Source organism: Pogoniulus pusillus, chromosome 27 (assembly GCF_015220805.1).
Source record: "Pogoniulus pusillus isolate bPogPus1 chromosome 27, bPogPus1.pri, whole genome shotgun sequence".
Taxonomy (NCBI): Eukaryota; Metazoa; Chordata; class Aves; order Piciformes; family Lybiidae; genus Pogoniulus; species Pogoniulus pusillus.
This window is the reverse complement of record NC_087290.1, coordinates 11,691,539-11,711,769: the sequence shown is the minus strand read 5'-3', so window position 1 is coordinate 11,711,769 and position 20,231 is coordinate 11,691,539. Positions and strand designations below refer to the sequence as shown.

The 20,231-nt window shown below is 44.0% G+C and overlaps 1 protein-coding gene across 11 annotated transcripts in view; it reads left to right on the top strand.

Annotated features, from left to right (window-relative positions):
• The window catches only part of BCAS3 (BCAS3 microtubule associated cell migration factor), a 413,259-nt gene that overhangs the window by 200,708 nt on the left and 192,320 nt on the right, over positions 1 to 20,231 (top strand). The window contains exon 24 of one of the 11 annotated variants that reach the window (XM_064166588.1): positions 14,853 to 14,933. The exons of the other annotated variants lie outside the window; for them this stretch is intronic. Coding sequence (XP_064022658.1) covers positions 14,853 to 14,893 — 41 coding nt within the window. The 3' untranslated portion in view covers positions 14,894 to 14,933. Of the gene's footprint in view, positions 1 to 14,852; positions 14,934 to 20,231 lie in introns of those variants that run through there. 11 annotated transcript variants of the gene reach the window in all.

Genomic DNA, 20,231 nt, shown 5'->3' with positions numbered 1-20,231 from the left:
TTATGGTTGGTGTTTTCCTATGCAGAAATTCAAGATTAATTCATCCAGTTTCTGTTAAAAGTATCACCCAGCCCATCACAAGTACTGCTGTAGTGGAAAAGGGGACCGAGGAAAAGCATCACGAAAATAGCCTTTTAATCACTGCTCCTGATGATCTTGTCCAAAAGGACAGATTTGTGTCCTGGGAGAGGAAGCAGAGTTGGAAAGAAATTAAATTCCAGCCCTGCTGACCCTGATGGATTCATGCAGAGATGTTCACTTCTCTGCAGCTTCCTGAGGCCCTGTGCTGGTAGCAGCATTCATGACCAACAGGGTGATCTGTCTGTCCTCCTGACACCAGCTGGGGGGATTAGATGATGAATAAGAGCGGCTCTTATTCCTTGTGGCAATGGCCTTGGTCATTCTTGGCACTGTGAGGAGAAGGGGAAGCGCCTGGCAGCTTCTCTTGTCTTTCATCTCTTCCTCCAATTCTTTTTTGATCATTTTCTCCTGCAAAGTTTTGGGGTTTGGTGCAGCTCAGGGCAGATTTGTGTTTATAAGCACAGAGAAGACACAGCTTTGTCCAGGAGCATCAATTCCCAGGCAGTCTCTTTTGTTTGAGGTAATAATGGGTTTAGGAAGTATGTAGAATGTTAACAGTCAAATGTCTTTTAACTACCTATGGATGAAGTGAAATTTGGCAGATGACAGAAGAACCTTGAGCTCTCTCTCTTAAAGTCTAAATAGCTTGACAGCTGCACGGAGTCCCTCCAATTCAGGAGAGCTGAATGTTGGGGTTTGGGTTTTTTTTTTCATGTGGAACCCAGCGGAGCGTCTGACGGAAACTGTTGACCCTTCTTTGTGCTGTTTCTTTACTGTCTCGTCAAACATCTGGAAAGCAGCATGTTTGCAGTCATTTCACAACATAATTTTGCATTTACATCATGTGTTATCTGCCTAAAGTTTTCTTTCTTTTTTTTTCTCTTTTTCCAAGGGAAAGGGGGCAGGGAGGAGGGAAAAGGAAAATCAGCAACTCGAAGGCTGCCATAAGGTCAAGTGGCAACAGTGGATGCTGCCTGTACTAAACACATGTTTAGCTCAGAAAAGCTAAGGCAGTTCCCAAAAATTTGGTAACCATTAGAGTACTTCCTAAGTCAGTTCCGGATGTCAGGCCCTAGGTGGAGGGGGAAGGGGCCAGGCAGCCTTTTCTCCGGCTTTCCACGAAAGGGATTTAGCCTGGCAGCTGATGCAGCCAAGGAGCACATCACGCAAGGCAGAGCTAGACAGGAAACGCTTCTGAAAGTGCTGTTTGGAGAGAGGATCATGAGATCAGGCAAGGAGCTGTGAACTTTACATGCAACCGAGGCCAGATAGCATTGCAGCAGCCACCTGAGGGCTTAGAAATAAGAAAGGAAATTAAAGGATCATTTAAGTGGAGTGGGACCAGACAACTTAAATGACAATTTTCATCTTTGAGAAAGGAACACTGAAGTATATTGAATTCTTTGAAGTAAAGGAGCACAGTTGATGTAGAGAATATTTTTGTTACATTCCATGCTCTGGTTTAGCAGCTCTTTTAATGTAACCCAGCTCTGACTTTCCTGAACCACACCTGTTTGTAACACACAAAAGATTTGACTTCAGAGCAGATTGTGTCTCCCTGGAGTGAATATTCTTTTTAAACGTCTGAAATTAGCACTTAGATAACTTCTAAATTCAAATGTGTATTAACTAATAAGCATAATTAGCAGATTGTTTATTTTTTTACAGGGAGTAATAAACGTTTTTGGTGTTGCTCATGGCAACACCTTTAAGCGTGGTAAACCTGGGTGTGAGCTTAGAGCCCTTCAGCAGTTTGTGATGGGTTAATAGCAGAGGTTACAACTCTTAGCTTCCTCTGTTTGGTGCTCAGGATTAAACCTTCACTGAGAAGCTGCCCTGTCCCAGTGATGCTCTCTTGCTTACATGAAGAGTCTGGCAGAGATTTAGCACAAAGTGATTCGAGTCCTGAGGAAGCTACTTAGTAACCTGACAGAGGCCATCTGCTGATAGGAGACTTCCAAAGCAGAGAGACCAATGCTGTTGTAGCATAGGACCATTACCCTTCCTTAATTTAATTCAGTTAAACTCAGGTTCCAAAGCTGTGTCACAGCATGAGACAGAGAGATGAATTAGCTGTGGCTGTGCATCTCACCATAGAAATACCCAAGTGAAGGAGATGCAAGGGGCCCCAAGATTTAGGCCATGACGAAGTATGTGCAGGAGTCCCTCTTTACATCCCAGCTACAACTTTATCTCTTCTACAGTTTGTATAGCAAGAAAGTTACAGAATCTGTAAGTCTGGAAAAGAGTTCTAAGATCATTGAGTCCAATCATGAACCCAACGCCTCCCTTCCCAGTAAACCATGTCACAGAGTGCCATGCCCACATGTTTTCTGAATGCTTCCAGGGATGGTGACTCCACCACCTCCCTGGGCAGCCTGTTCCAATGCCCAAACACTTTTTCAATAGGGACTTCTTTTTTCGTTCCTAATATCCAACTTAAACCTCCCTGCTGCAACTTGAGGCCATTTCTTCTCATTCTATTGCGTGTTACTTGGGAGAAGAGAGTAATGATCACCTGGCTCCAACCTCCTTTCAGGGAGCTGTAGAGAGCAATGAAGTCTCCCTTCAGCCTCTTCTCCTCCAGAATAAACAACCCAAGGTCCTTCAGCTGCTCCTCACCAGGCCCTTCACCAACATCATTGCCCTTCTCTGGTCTCTTCAGCACCTAATGTCCTTCTAGAGGTGAGAGACTGAAACCACAAATCGAGTATTGGGGGAAGGGGGAAAACAGACAACAGTAAATAATTCTGGTTTGATTCAGGAGTGCAGAAGGTTCCTCTGCAGTAATGCTCAGTTTGAATGCTGGTGTTTGCCCGCTGGAAGGATGTGATTTCTGGACTTTCCTGAGCTTTGGAAGTAGGAACAGTGGAAGATTCTTCTTTTTTCTGTCATCTTTCCATGTATGGCCAGAATCACTTTATCTACGTGGGCCAGGTTTCCAGGTACCATAGAGATGAGCCTTAACAGGGGAACTAAAAACTGTGGAAGACTGCAATTGTGGTTTTGGAAAAGCTTGCTCTGGGATTTTTGTTTAACAGCTGTTGGAGAGGAGGGTGCTTAGTTGACTAATTTGGATGCCAACAGGGTTTTACAGCTCCCAGTCATTTCACAGTGGTACTGGCATCCAAGCCACGTGGGGAAAAAACAGAAAGGTTTTGGGTGTGCATTCACCTCTTCTTTCTTTCTTCTTCTTTCATTTTTTTTTCCTGTGATGTTTTTGGCAGGCATTGATGCAGACTTGGGAATTTGGGCCATTTTGAGGAATAATAATGACTACTGAAATGTCAATTGTTTCTGCAGTTGGAACATGGGGCAGTTTTCACAGGGATCTGATGCAGGGAGATCATCACGAGTGCAGATAACCTTCGGGAGATATTTTCCTTTTAAGATGACATCTGTGTGGCTGTGTTTATAAATAACCTTTTAAAGCAAAAACAGCAGACAAAATACTTTCCTCTGCCATCGCAATAGCAGAGGAGGTGTCTTGGGAATGTGTTTTCTTCTCTTTCCGCTCTTTTTTCAGTCTCGTTGTGTAGCGATACTTTTCTCCAGAATTGTGGGAGGGCAGCACCAGATATCCATTACCAAGTTTGTTTCCTTGAATGCTTTCTGGTAGAAGGCAGAAGTGAAGTGCAGTGAATTAGCTGAAGGGTGCCAGCGCCTTCATTCTTTATCGATGAAATGCCCTTTATGCAGTGGGAACAATCTGTGTGCAAGAGGCTTTGAAATGAGTCCTCCAAATGCAAGTCCTGCTAAGCCTAGAAGGTAGTGATGGTTCACTGGCTTATTATTTTTATGTAGGCCATTCTTCCTTGAGGCCACTAAGCCTTCAGGTTTCTCCAAGCCTTTAGTGGTCTGCACTTTGCTGTTATTCTTTCCCTGAGAGTGCTGATTAGTGACTTGCGGTATGGATGCTGATTTATCGCAGCCCAGAGTTGCCCCTTGGGGGCTGAGCAGAAACACTCATGAAGGAGCCCTGATTAAAAAGAGTGGTAATGAAGACAAATGTTTCAGAGGGAGTCAAGAGCAAACCAGGCCTTGGCATTCCCACTGCTCCTCTGAGCTTTTGGAGAGGAGGTAACAGTGGCCAAAGGAAATATTTCCCCCTTGTTGTTTATTTCTCATGGCACTGGAAAAATTTTTCTTTTCCTCCTGGGTGTTCTAACTCTCACTTGTTAACTGCTTTTCATGCAGGGTTGCAATTAACCCTTGGCAGATACTTACCATGTTCCCTTTATATTCACTCTATACATAAAGAAGTTTTTATGTTTTGACCTGTTAACCATTTTAAGATTCTTTTAAACTTGACAGTTTCATCTAATTTCTCACGTCATTAAATCGCACTTTATTTTCCAACAGTCCATTCACAGGAGGTTTGCTCTTTGTTTGATATCTTTAATCATCTTTTTTTCCTCACTGCCCTTTTTAATAAGGAAAGAGAATGACAAAAAAAGTAATGCTTACAACCAAGTTTTAAATCAGAGAGAGGTCACAAAGTGCCTGTCTGGTGTTGGATGTGTAACTGAAGACAGACTTCAAAAGCTCATTGGTAGGATCTACATGGTCTGACACTTCTATTAACCAGGAATTCAAACCAAAAATAAACATGGTGGTTTCACCTTATTGTAGGACTTTTTCCCCACCCAGTTCCATAGGATTTTCCCTTTTTAGAGATCAGCTTGGGCTATAACCAGTGTATGGAATCAGTGTATGAACTAAAAAGCCAAGTAGGTGGAAAAACACATCCTGACTTTTTATAGGTCTTTGTGTTATGTGTTGCAGGCATTAATAGGCAGGCCTGTAAAAATCCACCCTAATCTCTGCAGTGCCTTTCTTTTCAGTTTGTGTTCAGGTGAGGATGCTGTTGATCCAATGAGGAGAGAGATCCCTCACAGAAGTATTTGTTCAATAGTAGCTGGCCTTAAGCTGAGCCTTTGCTCTCTGCGTCCTGACCAGTTGTAGTGCAGGAGCTGGCATGGCTGCACAGGGCTCTTTCCTGCAAGGTGTGAGACTTTGCACTTGTCCTTGTTGAGTTTCACCAGGATTCTGTCAGCCTGTTCCTCCCCAGTCCCAGGGGGTAGCTCTGCCCTCAAGCACTTCGGCATATCCTCCCAATTTGGTCTGTAAATGTGCCAAGAGTGCACTCAGTTGCTTTTCCCAAGGCAGTGATGAAGACATTAAAGAGGACAGATCCCAGGACAGCTCCTGTGGTACTCCACTTGCTCCCAGATAGTGTGACCTGTTAAACGTTATTTGTTGGGTTTGGTTGTTCAAAAATGAGAGACAACCCTCAAAGTAAAGTGCAGCAGGGAAACTGGCTGTGATCCTGCATCTCAGATGAGTCACATCTGCTGAGCACCACTGGTGGACGTGGCAAGTGTCCTTACAGCTTTGCTGTCATCTTCCACTTCCTTCAGGAGACAAGTGATGACCTGAACATTTCCTCAGCAATGAGAGTGTGTGGATGGCCCTTTGCAGTCAATGAGACTGTCAGAGTGCCTTCCAAATGTTAATTAACTTTCTCATGACATTTTATCTTCTGTTTTGATTTAGTACAGTATTCTGTCATGGGGAAAGGAGTTCTTTCCCCCCCCTTTCTCAAATAGTGTGATAAAAAAACAGTTGATCCCAGAAAAGCAAAGGGATAAGAGTTTTCTCTGATTGACTGGCCTCGTTCATGATGCACCTCAAAGGTCAAAGATTGTTTTGAGAAAGTATTTTAAAGGATGGGTCTGTGTTTTCTCTCTGTCTGAGGATCTGCTTACAACTTCCCTACTAGTTCTTGCAGTGCTAAATAAACTTGCTGTACTAGGACATCCAAGGCTAATTTCATCAGTCTTACACACCCAAAGTGTTAGAATGTAAACATTTTCCAGAATTAGGCTTGAAAAAGAAAGCAACAAATAAAGTTTCTTAAAATCTGTTTGTCAAACTGAATTATTTTGTGTGGTAGTGATGTGGAATGAAGCAACATTTGGGACTCTGCACTTTGCAGCCGCTGGAAGATTGTGGTTTAGTACAAAAGTAATTGCTCAGCTACTTCAAAAATCCAAGTGACACTGGAAACTTTCAGGACTAAGGAATCTCAGAGGCTTGTCAAGTTGTAGAGGAAACTTTTGAAAGTTGTTTCTGCAGATGCTGTTGCACACCTCCAAGCTCCAGCATTTAGCTGTGTGAGCTTAGCTAATTTAATCCATTTTCATAGATGCTGTTGCATACCTTCAAACTCCAGCATTTTAGCCCTGTGAACTCACCTAAATTAACTCCACTCTTGAAGATGTTGTTGCACACCTCCAGACTTCATCATTTAAGCCCTGTGAACTCACCTAAATTAACTCCACAATTACATAGAACTCAGGGAATATCGCTTGTGTATCACTAAGTGCAGGCACATGAAGTTCTGGTCTGTTTTTTTTTTTTTTGCCATTGCAAATTGTGGAGTGTAAAGGGGAGCTACATCTCATTAGTAGCAGAGTCTGGAACATTAAAAGCTTGCAGCAACTGGTGGAAGCTCAGTGGCACCAACCTTTGTCGCTGAGCCACTGCACACTTCAGAATTTTGGACGAGTTTTTTTAGGTGGGGGATGGGTTTAAATCTGATTAACTTGTGGGTGTTGGAGAGCTAGTTTGAGACTGGCATTGCTGCACTAGTCAGCTTGCATCACCATCAGCTGCCCACTAATTATCAGGAAATTTATAGCTGCATTAGGTAAATGTCACTTCACTGCAGTGGCCTGGAATAAGAGCGTTTTCTGCTCTGAATTAGCACCATCGGCACGTCTCAGCCAGAGTCTATCCAAGCAAGCTAAGGGCTTTATTTATGCACAAGCATATTAGGGTTTTAAGAAAGGGTAGCTGAAAGATGTTGTATTGCTTTTTTGAACCATAACATCTCCCCCCTCAGAAATGTGTGTTTATTTATTCATTGGGCATAATCACAGGGAAAGTGTTTGAAAAGAATTAGTTAATTCCAGAATGGCTCCATCTGCCTTCAGTGATGGAGTGTCCTGGGATACTCAAAGGTCCTGCAGCTGGGTCGAAGCAATCCCAAGCACCAATATAGGCTGGGCAGTGACTGGCTTGAGAGCAGCCCTGAGGAGACAGACTTTGGGGTGCTGGTGGATGAGAAGCTGTCAGTGTGCTCTTGCAGCCCAGGATCTGTTTGGCCTTCTGTGCTGCAGCAAGAGCAATGTGGGCAGCAGGTCATGGGAAGTGATCCTTCCCCCCTACTCCACACTCGTGAGGACCCCCTGGAGTACTGCATCCAGTTCTAGAGCCCTTGTTACAAGAGAGATATGGATGTGATGGAAGGTGTCCAGAGAAAGGCCATGAGGATGATCAGAGGGCTGGAGCTGCTCTGCTGCAAGGAGAGACTGAGGGAATTGGGGCTGTTCAATCTGGAGAGGAAACATCTCCCAGATGACCTTATTGTGGCCTTTCAGTATCTTAAGGGGGCCTACAAGAAAGCTGGGGAGGGACTTTTTGGCTGTCAGGTAATGGTAGGATTCGGGGGAATGGAACAAAGCTAGAAATGGGTAGATTCAGACTGGATGTTAGGAAGAAGTTCTTCAGCATGGTGAGAGCCTGGAATGGGTTGCCCAGGGAGGTGGTGGAAGCCTCATCCCTGAGGGTGTTTAAGGCCAGGCTGGACAAGGCTCTGGACAGCCTGATCTCGTGTGAGGTGTTCCTGCATGTGGCAGGGGGGGTTGGAACTGGATGATCTTTGTGGTCCCTTCCAACCCTGACTGATTCTATCTGCAGGAAGATAATCCGGAGCAAGGATTACTTACTCTATACTCCTTTAGGTAAGATTCTACAGTAGGTGGTGGGGTGCTTCTGCAAATCTAAGCAAGGGTTCTTGAATAGCATCTCCTGGGTTCCAGTTTCAGAGTCCTCAAGTATGGAAACAAAGGTGCACAGTTGTCCATTTTGAGGCACAAATCTGTTAAGAAGGAGCTGTGAAGCATTTCACCTCCCTAAAATGCTGAAGGAGTTGGGGCTGTTCAGCCTGGAGAAAAGAAGGCTCCAAGGAGACCTTGGAGCTGCATTTGAATATCTGATGGAGACCTACAGGAAGTCTGGTGATGAACTGTTTAGGAGGATTTTTGGGGATAACACAAAGGGCAGTGGTTTGAAACTGGAGCAGGACAGGTTTATGTTGGACCTTAGGAGGAAGTTATTCACCATGAGAGTGGTAAAACACTGGAACAGGTTACCCAGATATGTGTTTGAGGCCCTGTCCCTGGAGACATTCAAGGTCAGATTTGCTGTGGCCCTGGGCAACCTGCTCTGGTTGGAAGTGTCCCTGTTAGCTGTAGGGGTGTTGGACAAGATAAACATTGGAAGTTGCTTTCCAACCAATGCAATCTGTGAATCTCTAAAAGCTGAGCAGAGAAGAAATTGGAAGGTAAAAAAAAATATATATATATACACAGTAAAAAACTCAACCTTGAGTCTTAATGCACTGGAAAGAAAGTTCCTAACTCTGCCCAAAAGCTTGTCCAGAGACCATCAGGACATTCACTGTGCTTCAGAAGGATGCCAGAATATCTGAAGAGTTTGCCACTGAATTCTTTATAAATACCAGAGTGAGTGATGGCTGCTGCTCTGTGAATGACAACATCTCAACAACACGGTGTAAAAATAGAAGGCCACTTCAGAAATGCTGGCTAAATTCTAGGCAAACTTATCCTTCACATCATTGTTAGGGAACTGAACAGCTTTAGTGGTCCTTTGGTATTTTTCTACCAGAAAATCAACCATAACCTTTTGAAAATTAACTTTAAAATATCCTACATGCTTGAAGTCTGCTTGATATAGATTTGTCAGATACCTTCCAAATCTCTGATTGTTAGAAAACTATAAAGAGAGTGTTTGGACTTTCATGTGCAGTATCTGTTTGCTTTATAATAGCTAACTGCAAATGGACAGAAGTGACAGTTAAGACTGGTCCTGGGGTGGTTCAGCCTGGAGAAGAGGAGGCTGAGGGGAGACCTCATTGCTCTCTACAACTACTTGAAGGAGGTTGTAGCCAGATGGGGTTGGTCTTTACTCCCAGACACCCAGTGACAGAACAATAGGACACAGCTTCAAGCTGTGCCAAGGTAGATTTAGACTGGATGTTAGGAAGAAGCTCTTCATAGAAAGAGTGATTGTCATTGGAATGGGCTGCCTGAGGAGGTGGTGGAGTCACTGTCACTGGAGGTGTTTAGAAGGAAACTGGATGAGGGTGCCATGGTTTAGTTAATTAGAAGGTGTTAAGTTGATAGGTTGGACTCAGTCTTTTCCAACCTGGTTAATTCTATGGTTTTCTGCTGGCTGATAACCTGGAATTATGTTTATTTCACACTGGGTTTAGATAGCCTCCAAAACCCCCTTCCTTCGGATCTCTGGAGAGTCCTTCCAACCACTATCATTCTGTGCTCCTTTCACAAACAATGCTATAAAGCAAGAAAGCAGAGTTGCAGGCAAAGCTTGACTTCTGTTTGCTGAGCCCCAACTGGATGTTTGTCAGTGCAGGAAGGGCACCCCCTTCACACTGCTCCTGTAGAGCTGCGAGGAAGGCACCCACTCCACACTGCTCCTGCAGAGCTGCCTCCCTGCACTTCATTAGAGAGTAGAAGCAATTTAAAGAAAGTCGCTGTCCAGTATTAAGCACTTCGGCTTCTGCTTTTCCTCTTGCTGCTTTTATGGTTCAAAGTGATACAGATCAGACAAAGCTTTTGCACAGTGTATTCCATGAGTCTTTCTTCTGGGTTAGTAACACAAGCATTGGCATAGGCCAGCTGAGCCACTTACTTCAAAAGGATCTTTCTATTAGATAAGAGCAGATACTTACACATCGTAGGCAGAGGAATATCATTTTTACAGAAGACAATTCTGTCTGTAGCTCTGTTTCAAGGTTGCATTGAAGTTGCTTCCCTTTGTTCTTCATGAGAAGAAGAAAGGCCATGCTCACCCTTCCTCACGCTTCTGCCATGCCTCCCAGTTCCAGCCTGCAAGTGAAAGACTGAAATTCTAGAAGTAAATTCAGTCTTAAGCAGGTTTACTGCAGGCATTAAAACTGTCTTGTGAGTGAAGACTTCATCCCTGCATGGTTAAGGGTGTAGAGTTCTTCACAGTACTTGCAGCAGGGAAACAGGACCCTGACATCTTGTGATCCTGTGATCCTGTGAAGGAATTGCTTTGGGATTTTCTGTGCAGTGTTTCTCAGTGTTTCATTCCCTTGTCTAATGTGAGGGTTGATTTTCTGAGGGAGTTTTGAATTTGGTTTGGGTGGAGGAAGGTGAAACCATAAAAGCAGCTGTGCCTTGTAGGCAGCTTTAGGCTGACCTACTGAGCACAGTTCTGATGATCCACATTGCATACTGAAAAGTCTGTCTTGCTCATGATAGTTTGCTGGGCTCCAGCAAGCCAGAGAGAAGCTCTCTTCATAGTATCATAGAATCTCAGAGGAAGGAAGGCCTTCGCGTATTTTCCCCGCAACCTCCCAAACTACCTTCCGTGACAAGGACCTCAAATGCTTATCCAGTCCAACCCCCTGCCAGAGCAGGCTCTCCTATACCAGATCACACAGAAGCCTGTCCAGGCAGGTTTTGAATATCTTCAGAGAGGGAGACTCCACAACCCCCCTGGGCAGTCTGTTCCAGGGTTCTGTCACCCCCACAGGGAAAAAAAAATCCTCCTCATGTTTAAATGAAACTTCCTATGCCTCAGCTTCAACCTATTGCCCCTTGTGCTGTCATTGGGCATCACCCAGCGGAGCCTGGCTCCAGCCTCTTGGCACTTACCCTTTAGGTATTTATAACCATTGGTGAGGTCACCTCTCAGTATCCTCTTCTCCAAGCAGCACAGCCCCAGCTCCCTCAGGCTTTCCTCCTAAGAGAGTGATTTAGTTGGGGCAATTAAAGGGCTGCTTACCCTTATCTGGGCAAGGCACTAACAAGTACCTGAACACCTGTGGGTACCTGTTTATCACTTTGGAAGGGCACATAATGGCCCAAGCCTTTGTTTTCCTCCTGCCCTTGCTTTCTCAATCAGCAGAAGGGTGTGCCAAGCCAGGACATCTAATAGGCCTGTTAGCCTTCCAGGACAAAGAGATGTTCCATTCTCTTCATCATCCTTGTGGCTCTGTGCTGGACTCTCTCTAACGGTTCCATATCCCTCTTGAACTGAGGTTCCCAGAACCAAATGCAGTAAACACTCTTCTCCTCTGCAAGGCTGTGTATAACTCCTTGTGTGCAGTATCTTAGTTACTGTAGTGAAACTGTTTGACTCAGCATTGTACTAGCTGGATGCTCAGGGTAGGGAGGAGCTGAGCATGAGTCTGCTGGTTCTCTGTGTCATGAATGCCAGACCTGTCAAGGGTTTAGTTGTGCTATGGGCAAAAGTAGCTTATTACTGGCTGGAGAAGTGCTGGTTCATGACAGAGCTGAAATTCCATTCATGTAAATATGATGGAATGGGCTGCCCAGAGAAGCTGTGGAGGTCTTATGCTTGGAGGTGTTTAAGACCAGGTTGGATGAGGCTTTGAACAGCCTGGTCTATATTGGAAGGAGTTGTGGCCTACGGCAGAGGGGTTGGAACTAGATGATCTTTAAGGTCCCTGCCAAGTCAGGCCAGTCCATGTCTAGTTATTCCATGTACTTGTGGCATTCGTTGTAAGTGCCACTCTCCAGGGTAACAGGTAAGCAGGAGGCAAGTGCTGGGAGAAGGAGATAGTGGCTTATGAACAGATATTGGAAGTGCCTGAGCCCTGAGGTCCCCTCAGCCCAGGTTTCTGGTGGCTGGTTAATATTTTGTAGGCTGGGCAGGTTGCTTTGCTGGAATGCAGAAGTGTGTTGTGTACGTCCCTGTAACAATCAGCGGAGGGCTTCTCAGCTGCGATAGTAAATTAATAAACAGCCAGACTGTTGGGGCATAAAACTTTTATCCAAGTGCTTTTCTATAAGAAATGACCTTATATAATTGGGTACATTACAGCAGTATGAATTTATAATAAACATACATCTCTATACTGGAGCAGTTGGATATTGCATGATTTAAAATCTTGTTATGCTCTGATCTGGAAGTGTTCTGACAAAGACTATCTGGGTAAAAGACACTTTTTCCTCTAAATTTAACCCAATTTGATCATTTTGCAGATGTGGTATTCCTTTGCAAAGAGCATATAGGATGGGCAAAACAATTTCTCTTACAAAACAAGCCCATTTTTGGATGGCAGGGGTTTATTGCTGGTTTTTACCATGTTCCATATAGAGCTGCTCAGAATTAAACATGGTGCTTTAAAAATACTTTATCCACTGTTCCCAGAACATACATAATTTTGAACAACTTTACTGACAATTGCTTTTTTATGGGCCTTGATGGAAGCGAATGACAATCCTGGCATTCCCTGGAGGAGCATCTATCCTTGCAGACAGAGACACTGTTGTTTCACTCGTGATCTCAGTACAGTCTCGCAATTCTGGAGCAGTTGGAAAGGTTGAGGTGTGCGGTGCAGGGATGTGGCAGCTCTCCTCCGGGAGGGCTTGTGGCCTTGGAGACTAACTTCTGCCTTACACCGACTGCATTGGACACGGTAGCCTGATTTTGATGTGATCTTTAGGCTGGCTGCTCCCAGTCTGGCATCCTCTAACCCCTGGGGCACTGCTGAGATGAGTCCCAGTATGTTGCTTCCCCACCCAGCTCTTAAATCCTCATTAACTAGCTTGACAACATGAAAACGAGACACAAGACACTTGTATTTAGTTGAAGTTTTGGGCACTGGTGAGCTCGTTAGAAAGGAGAGAGCCAAGATTTCAACAAGTGTCACAGCCACTTTCTTTTTTTAGGAGGCTGGTGCTGGAGCAGCTCCTGCTTACTCCACACGGCAGCTTGTTGAATGCAAATAATGGATGTTAATCCAGCCTCATTGTTCCGGGGTCAAAGACACACAAAAAAGAAACCAGTCGGGGTGACAGTGTGGTAAATCATGTTTGTTTGCCTTGAGCATTAGCTTGGGGTTTTGCCTCTCTCTTCTTTTTTTGGCTATCGTTTTTAACTTGTGCTTTTCATTCGCTTTTGGAGTGTAAGACAGCAAGCATTCCAGCCCGGGTTCAGCCTTCCTCCCGAGGTGAGGACTTTTGTCCTCTCTGTCTTGTTATGCAATGTTGTGCTGCTTTCAGTGATAAAATAAAGGAGGGGGGGAGAAGGGGGTAGACAAAAATGTCTGCCAATATTCCTGTGATATTTGGATGATTTATCTCATTCCTCTTCTGAGTAACCCAACTTTGACATTATTCGTGAACTCCGAGGCTGGCTTGCGTTGTTCTTGCTGGTAGAAAACACAGCAAGGATGTAGTGGGTAATTGAACCCAGATGCACCCAGGGCTGCTCAGCCAGACTGTTATTTTAGCCTACACTAGTAGGTTTTTTAATACACGTTTGACCTTGCTTTGAAACATTCTCAAAATACCATACTTTAATATCAATTTATACCCTCTTGCTTTAAGATTAGGGTAGAGTCGTTTGAGGAAAATAATGAAACACTTTCTACCTGCTAATGTCAGAGATGCAGGGAAAGTTTGGAGGGAGGTAATTTATGTATCTGAGGGACAAGTTTTACACCCTGCTTTTCTAACTGAAGCATTGTGTGCCTGTAGTTAGGATCATTCCCATCAAAAATGGCTTTAACCCATCTGTTAGCTTTAACTGTCAGTTGTGTGTGCCTATCTCTGCAGTGAGAAGGGGTTTTAGGTGTGGAATGATAGGAAGATCCAGTAGGTTATTAAACAGAGTTTTTAATAGCTATGGTGTGTATATATATTAATCTTAATGATCTAAATGTTTAGTGTATTTGTTCTGTGGGGTTAGGTCGCCCAAGTTAAACAGCTTAGAAATGCATTCCTGATTTTAAAAAGCCCAACAACAACAAAAAAGCCCATCCCAGCCCATGTTTGATTGCCAGAATGGTAGGTTTTGATACACATGTAATGGGCTCTCCATATCCACACTGCACTTTTCTACAGGAGGAGCTGCTGATAGCAATGCAGAGCCTTCCTTCCCTCCTCAATACAGGCTTTGTCACTATGAACTGAGCATACACACAAAAATCTTATGTATAATCAAATTTCCTGTGAAGATCACATACTTTATGCCTAAACAGAGCTGGTTTGCATTCATTATTGCTCTGGTCTGGACCTGAGGTTGCTACCTTTCTGCTGTGTCTGTCTGATTATTCTTTGTTACGTGATGGCTGGGAGTTAAACTTTTGTGGTTGTACCTCAACCACTTGAAGCAAAGTAATAAAGAAACAAGGTTTTGTGGTAGATCTTGAACTTAAACACTTAAACTGATTAATTTTTTCCAATTTCACTCTAATTTGTGGTTAGTTCTTGCAACTGCTCTCAGTGAACCTGATCTAGTGGAAGGGTTCCAACCCTTCCAATCCATGGCAGAGGGGGTTGGAACTAGACGATCATTGCGGTCCCTTCCAACCCTGACAGTTCTGTGACTCTGTGAAATGGAGAAGAGATGTTGAAAGTGGGTGGGTTGAAGTCATTTTTAGTTCTTCATTAGGTTGGACTTGAGGTTGGCTCAGCTCTAGTGGAGCTGCCATTGAGTTGCAAACTGTGATCCACTGCTTGGTGTAAAAACCAAGGCTTTACTGGGACTGATGGTGGCAAAGTGCTCTGAACCTGTTTGGCTGTGGGCGCAGCGCAGCTTAAAATACAGCAAGCGAGAAATTAAAACTGGTTTTAGTGTTTTTCTTTCTGTTCTCTTATCAGAAATGTTCATTCAGACTATAACAACTGTTAGAACACGATAACAACTTCAGGCCAGCTGTCAAATGTTTACCATTATCAAACCTCTCCCTGGGGTAAGATGCGACTTTGGCTCGCCTCACCGGCAGTAATTTAATTTTTCCTTCGTTCTGACTCGGAAATGGCAGCATTTTTCAAAGCTTCCTCCCACTGATGGCTGAAATTTTCCTTGTGAAATGATTTCCACCAGTCTTGAATCTTTCTTGCTTCTGCCGTCTTCACCTTTACTGATGGTTCTGCAACTCATCACCAGCTATGCAAACTGACAGTTCACATCCTGGGGCAGCAGCCGGGTCTGGCCTGCAGAAAGGAGCAGCCTGACCAAATTTACGCTCACAAGATCTCTTAATTCACAAAAGCATTTGCTCTAGTTCCTGTTCTCTGCTGCAGGGGCTTTGGGGGGGTGGGGGGCGAGCAGGAGAGCGTTGGGAGGGGGGAGAGAGGCACTCTTCACACTCTGCTGAGTACACAGGCTTTGGAGATGAAAAACAGACGGAAAGAGACATTTCCAGCCATCTTGCTGATCTGCGCAGGGGTTCACTGAACTGTGCAACATAGCACCAGACCCATGTATCATTTAATGTGCTAATTTCTTCTTTCTTCCCTCCCCCCTCTTTTTTTTTTTTTTTTTTTTTTTTGAGTGAAGGAGTTTTTCATTTTGTTGACAAGCATTTTAAAATTAAAAGTGGAAACAGTTAAGAGAGAGCCTAAAATGTGAACTCCATACCCACTGGTTACTTCCTCCTTTGACATTTAGAGCTACAGAGAGATCTGCTTAGTTTTGAAAAGACTCTGACAAATGAGAATAGTCAGAATAAGTTTTCTGTTTGGTCTGAGCTGCACGGAACATCGTGGCTATTTCCCCCCCCTCCACTTCCCTCACAAGCCCAAACATATGCCATATGCTTACCCAAATGCTTCCCCTTCTTGCACAGCAAGACAGATACCAAACTTTTGTTACATTCTTTTCCTGGACAAATATTTTGTTCCTTCTCCCTTCCAGCCACTCCCTCCCACCCAAGGCAGTTTGTAGCCAGTGAAAAGTGATGCCTCAACTTCTAGCCCCACTGCATGAGCACAGCCAGGGTGTGCTCGCTCAGTAGCGTAGAGGTCATTCAAACACTTTTTTGGTGTTCTTTGGCTCCCTGTTGGAAGCTTCTCTAAGAATAACCCATTTTACATTTTTGTGATTACTTTGGGGGGGGGTGGGAAGGAGTGCAGTAATACCAGAATGGAAATGGGGAGGGGGAAACAACATTCCAAGTAATTTGATCATGCTCCTGTAGTATTTGCTTTGGTACTTTCCTATCATTAGCTATCCAGTTGCCTAAGGAGCAGCTGCAAAGTCTGGTAAATGAATATATGTTGTAGTTAGACGTTTAGATGGGAGGAAAAATTAACTTAGTTTGTGCTAACATAGATCCTCATCTTGCTAACTGGTATTCTAATTGAAGGTGAAGGAATTTGTAGCTCTCTTCATGTGTAAAGTAGTTCTGTTTTGGTGGTGGAGTTGTACTATATAAAATATATGATAATAATTTATAATGCAATAATAATACATTTTATATATAAATACATTAACATCATTGCTATTATTATTTTTTATTATGTACATTAACATTATTGCAGGGAATTTTAGACAACCTCTGAAGTCCCCTTCCAACCCAAACTGTTCTCTGATTCTATTTCTAATGGCATCTCCTGTCCTTAGCATTAACTCTACTTTTATTTTCTGTTGTCTGAGCTTTTAAGGCCTTTTGAGAAATATATGAGAGATTTGCAAGGAGGGGCAAGGACGGGTCAGATGTATCAAATACGTGGATTCCAGTAAGCAGAATACCCTGCCTTTGGAAATGTAGATTAACAGAAGAGTTCCTTTCTGCCTGTACTTTGAGGAGCACAAAATAGTGGTGGCTGGGCGAGAGATTTGTCATCTTAATAAACTGCCCAAGCAGGCAAATAAACACCCACCTTATCAGTCTGCTTTTTTGTTGTTGTTGTTGTTGGGGATGAAAGTGTTTGAAGAAAAAAATCATACAGGAATCCATGGTAGCTCAAGGAGGTTAAACTCAACAGTTGTTTCCTTTGAAGCGTATGACCACGAGGTTAATTGCCAAAACTGCTGGTGGAAAAGGTGGTAACAATTTAACAAGACTGTACAACTGCCGCACTCAGATGAATATCAGGTGTTTGCAGATGGGGAGGGTTGGCTTGTTGGGGTTGGGTGTTTTTGGTTTGTTGGGTTGTTTTTTGGTTTTTTTTTTCCTAACAGGAAAAAGAGAGGGGGGGGAAAAAAAAAAGAATGAGAAGCAGGGAGAAGAAAAAGGGCTGACTGCACAGCCAATAATTCCTTGTTTGCTTTGCCAATGAGGCTGTAATTGGGCGGGAGGTTAATGGCAGGCAGTGGATTGGCAGACGGCAGCGCTGGCTCCGCGCTCTCGGCCCAGAGATGGTGATTATTGGAGCTTTCAGGTCTCCTCTGCAGGCTCACGACGACTCTGATTTATTAATCCCAGCAAGACTGCTGCGAGGAGTTTACAGTTCGAGGCATGGGGTTTGTGTTTCTGCTGCTTGCAGTCAGGTTTCCTCCAGAATTTATTTTTCCAGCTCCGGATCAGTAGGTTCATTTGTCCCTTTCTGAAACTGCTGTACTTCTAAATCTTTCTTAATTTAGTGGGAATAAAGTCTTTAAACAAGGAATTCCCTAAAGCCCTCCAGAAAACCCAATTAGGTCAATGCAGTATTGTAATTGGAGAGCCGAAATCCCTTACCATTAGTTACACTGGCTAAACAGAGATGCCAAAGTATGATACAAACAGGAGAAATTCTTTTAGTGTTGCTTTTCGCTTCTAGAGGGAGTCCCTTTATCATTTCAGCAGTATCAGGGTAGTTTAATTTTGCCATCAGAACTCTTCTGCAGTGGTTCTTTTTTGTTTGGTATTCCACTTGCCTTCCCCCCCCCCCCCCCCCCCCCCCCCCCCCCCCCCCCCCCCCCCCCCCCCCCCCCCCATTGTTATATCTGTAGTAATTTGTGGAACTTGGAAAGTGTGTTCCAAGTCCAGCTTTTCCAAGCCTCTTTTTCCTGTAGACAAAGAGTTGGCAATGCCTGAAAACAATGAGAAAGAATCTTTAAGTCATTAACTAAACTCTTTTGAAGCTCAGAGACACTTTGTTTATGACAGAGAGGTTGCTCACCAGTCACTAATCCCTATCTACATGAATTTCTCTCTGTCAGATAGCCTTAATGAGCTGCAAGTTCCATTAACAGCAACTCAAATAATATTTTTATGGCTCAGTGTTCAACTGAGACACCAGCCAAGCTTTGGAACCTTTCTGTCTACTACAACATGATTTCTTGCTCAACTGTGAAGCCAAAGCAGCAGCCTGACTTTCGAATTGAATGCCTACTGTAATTTTTCATCTCTTGTTTTCATATTGTGTATTAAAAGCAAAGCTGGGGAAGAATCCTCCCTTTGCAGCAAACAAAACTTTGTGGGATGCTGCTGGCCACCATGCACAGGAAATGCTGTGTGCTAAGGTGTATCTTGAAATTCAGGTCACATCTCTTTGGGCTGATGAAGAACCATGAATTTGGGTCAAGGTGGAATCACCCAAACAGTGACACCTTGGAGGACATGAACCTGTTGCTTACTTTTCATAAACAGAATTCATTAAATCACAAAGTTGGGCATCTGTGGGAAATAATTGCAAGCAAAGGGCAAGGTGTTTTAAAAAACCTCTTATTTCATCCTTTCCTATGAGATCTGACCGAGAGAAAGAGCTAAATTGGCTGCCAAACACCTATAAATCTGCCGCAGCATCTTGTCTGTCGTAAGCCAGTTACCTTTTTACGATTTGATTACAGCCCTCATGCTGTTCCTGTGCCAGTGATGTTTTGCAGGTGGCAGAAACCCCAGCTCCAAACCTCCAGAAGGTATCTGCCAGTTTGGGGCTTTCATTACACAGATCTAGCATTTATATAATGCCATCGGTGTAAAACAGAGGTCCCACTTCTGGGGGGGCAAAAGAGCTCAGTTTCCAAGTGTGCTATCTATCCAACATTGATTTTGAGCTCTGCTGGTGAGGACAGTGGCAGGCTGGAAATACAAGTTGCCTAATGCAGATCGTCCTTTAGTTTTCTGGCTGTCATGGTCTCTGACCGCAGAATCACAGAATGGTGGGGATTAGAAGGGACCTCCACAGATCATCCAGGCCACCCCTCTTGCCAGAGCAGAATCACCCAGGGCAGGTCACACAGGAATGCATCGGGGGGGGGGAGGGGGTTGAAAATTTCCAGAGGGGAGGAGACACCACAACCTCTCTGAGTAGTCTGCTCCTGTGCTCCAGCACCCTTACCAGTGAGGAGCTGCGACTCAGCAGACAGAAAAGCTTTGTTTGCGTCCTTGCTTATGCCAGGGAAATCTCAGCTAGAGCAAGGATGAGAAGCCAACTCTCATTCAGCTTTAAACTTTTAAGAATACTTCTTCATTCTACGAACACATTCTGACTGAGATGGTGGGGGGAGGATATTCCTCCATAAATCCCTCTTTATTAATTGAAGAAGGAGGCGAGCGGGAGGAGGAGGGGGACTTTTGAATCTGCATATGCAAATCTTGCCCTGTTCCTCCTAGACAGGAGGAAACTCTACCTCTCAATAGTTATTTCTTTTCTAAATTGGCGACAGACATGCGAGCGAGAACGTTCAAATGACTTCAGCTCTCTCTCTGCCTTCATTATGTCAGGCTAGCAGATCACATATGGCATTATGGAAATCAGCAAATGAAAACCATATTGATCAGCATCGAGAACAAATGTAAAAAAGCTGAGCTGAAGGAGGAGAGGTGGAGAAGTATGCTCTGCTGTTCAACCTGATAGGCCCTCGTTAAGGCCTTTAATCATTTATTAATGTAAACTCCCTCCTTCCCTTTCCACTCAAATTACCTCAGCCATAGAGCATCCTGCTCCATTTATCTTTTAATGTTTCCTTTATTTAATTTATTTTTAAGCTATACATTATACTTTTATTACAAAACTAAGGAGTGTGGGGTGGGGTGTTTTTTTTTTTTCCTTTTCTAGGGGATAGCATTGAGCAATCAGATCTGGTTAAAGCGTCCCACAGCCTTGCTTGAATGTGCAGGGGAAGGGTGAGCAAGGTTGGCTTTGTGTTGGCTGGCAGGTTTGCCTTGCTGGAGGCCGTGGAGTGAAAAGGAGTGTGTGTTACAGAGCCTCCCCCTCCTCACGCTGGTTGTAATTAAGGTTGTGTCAGCATTTCCATCATAAACCCTTGTTTACAGGGTTTATAATTCAGCTGTGAAAATTTGCTTCAGGCCAGATTTGACATGC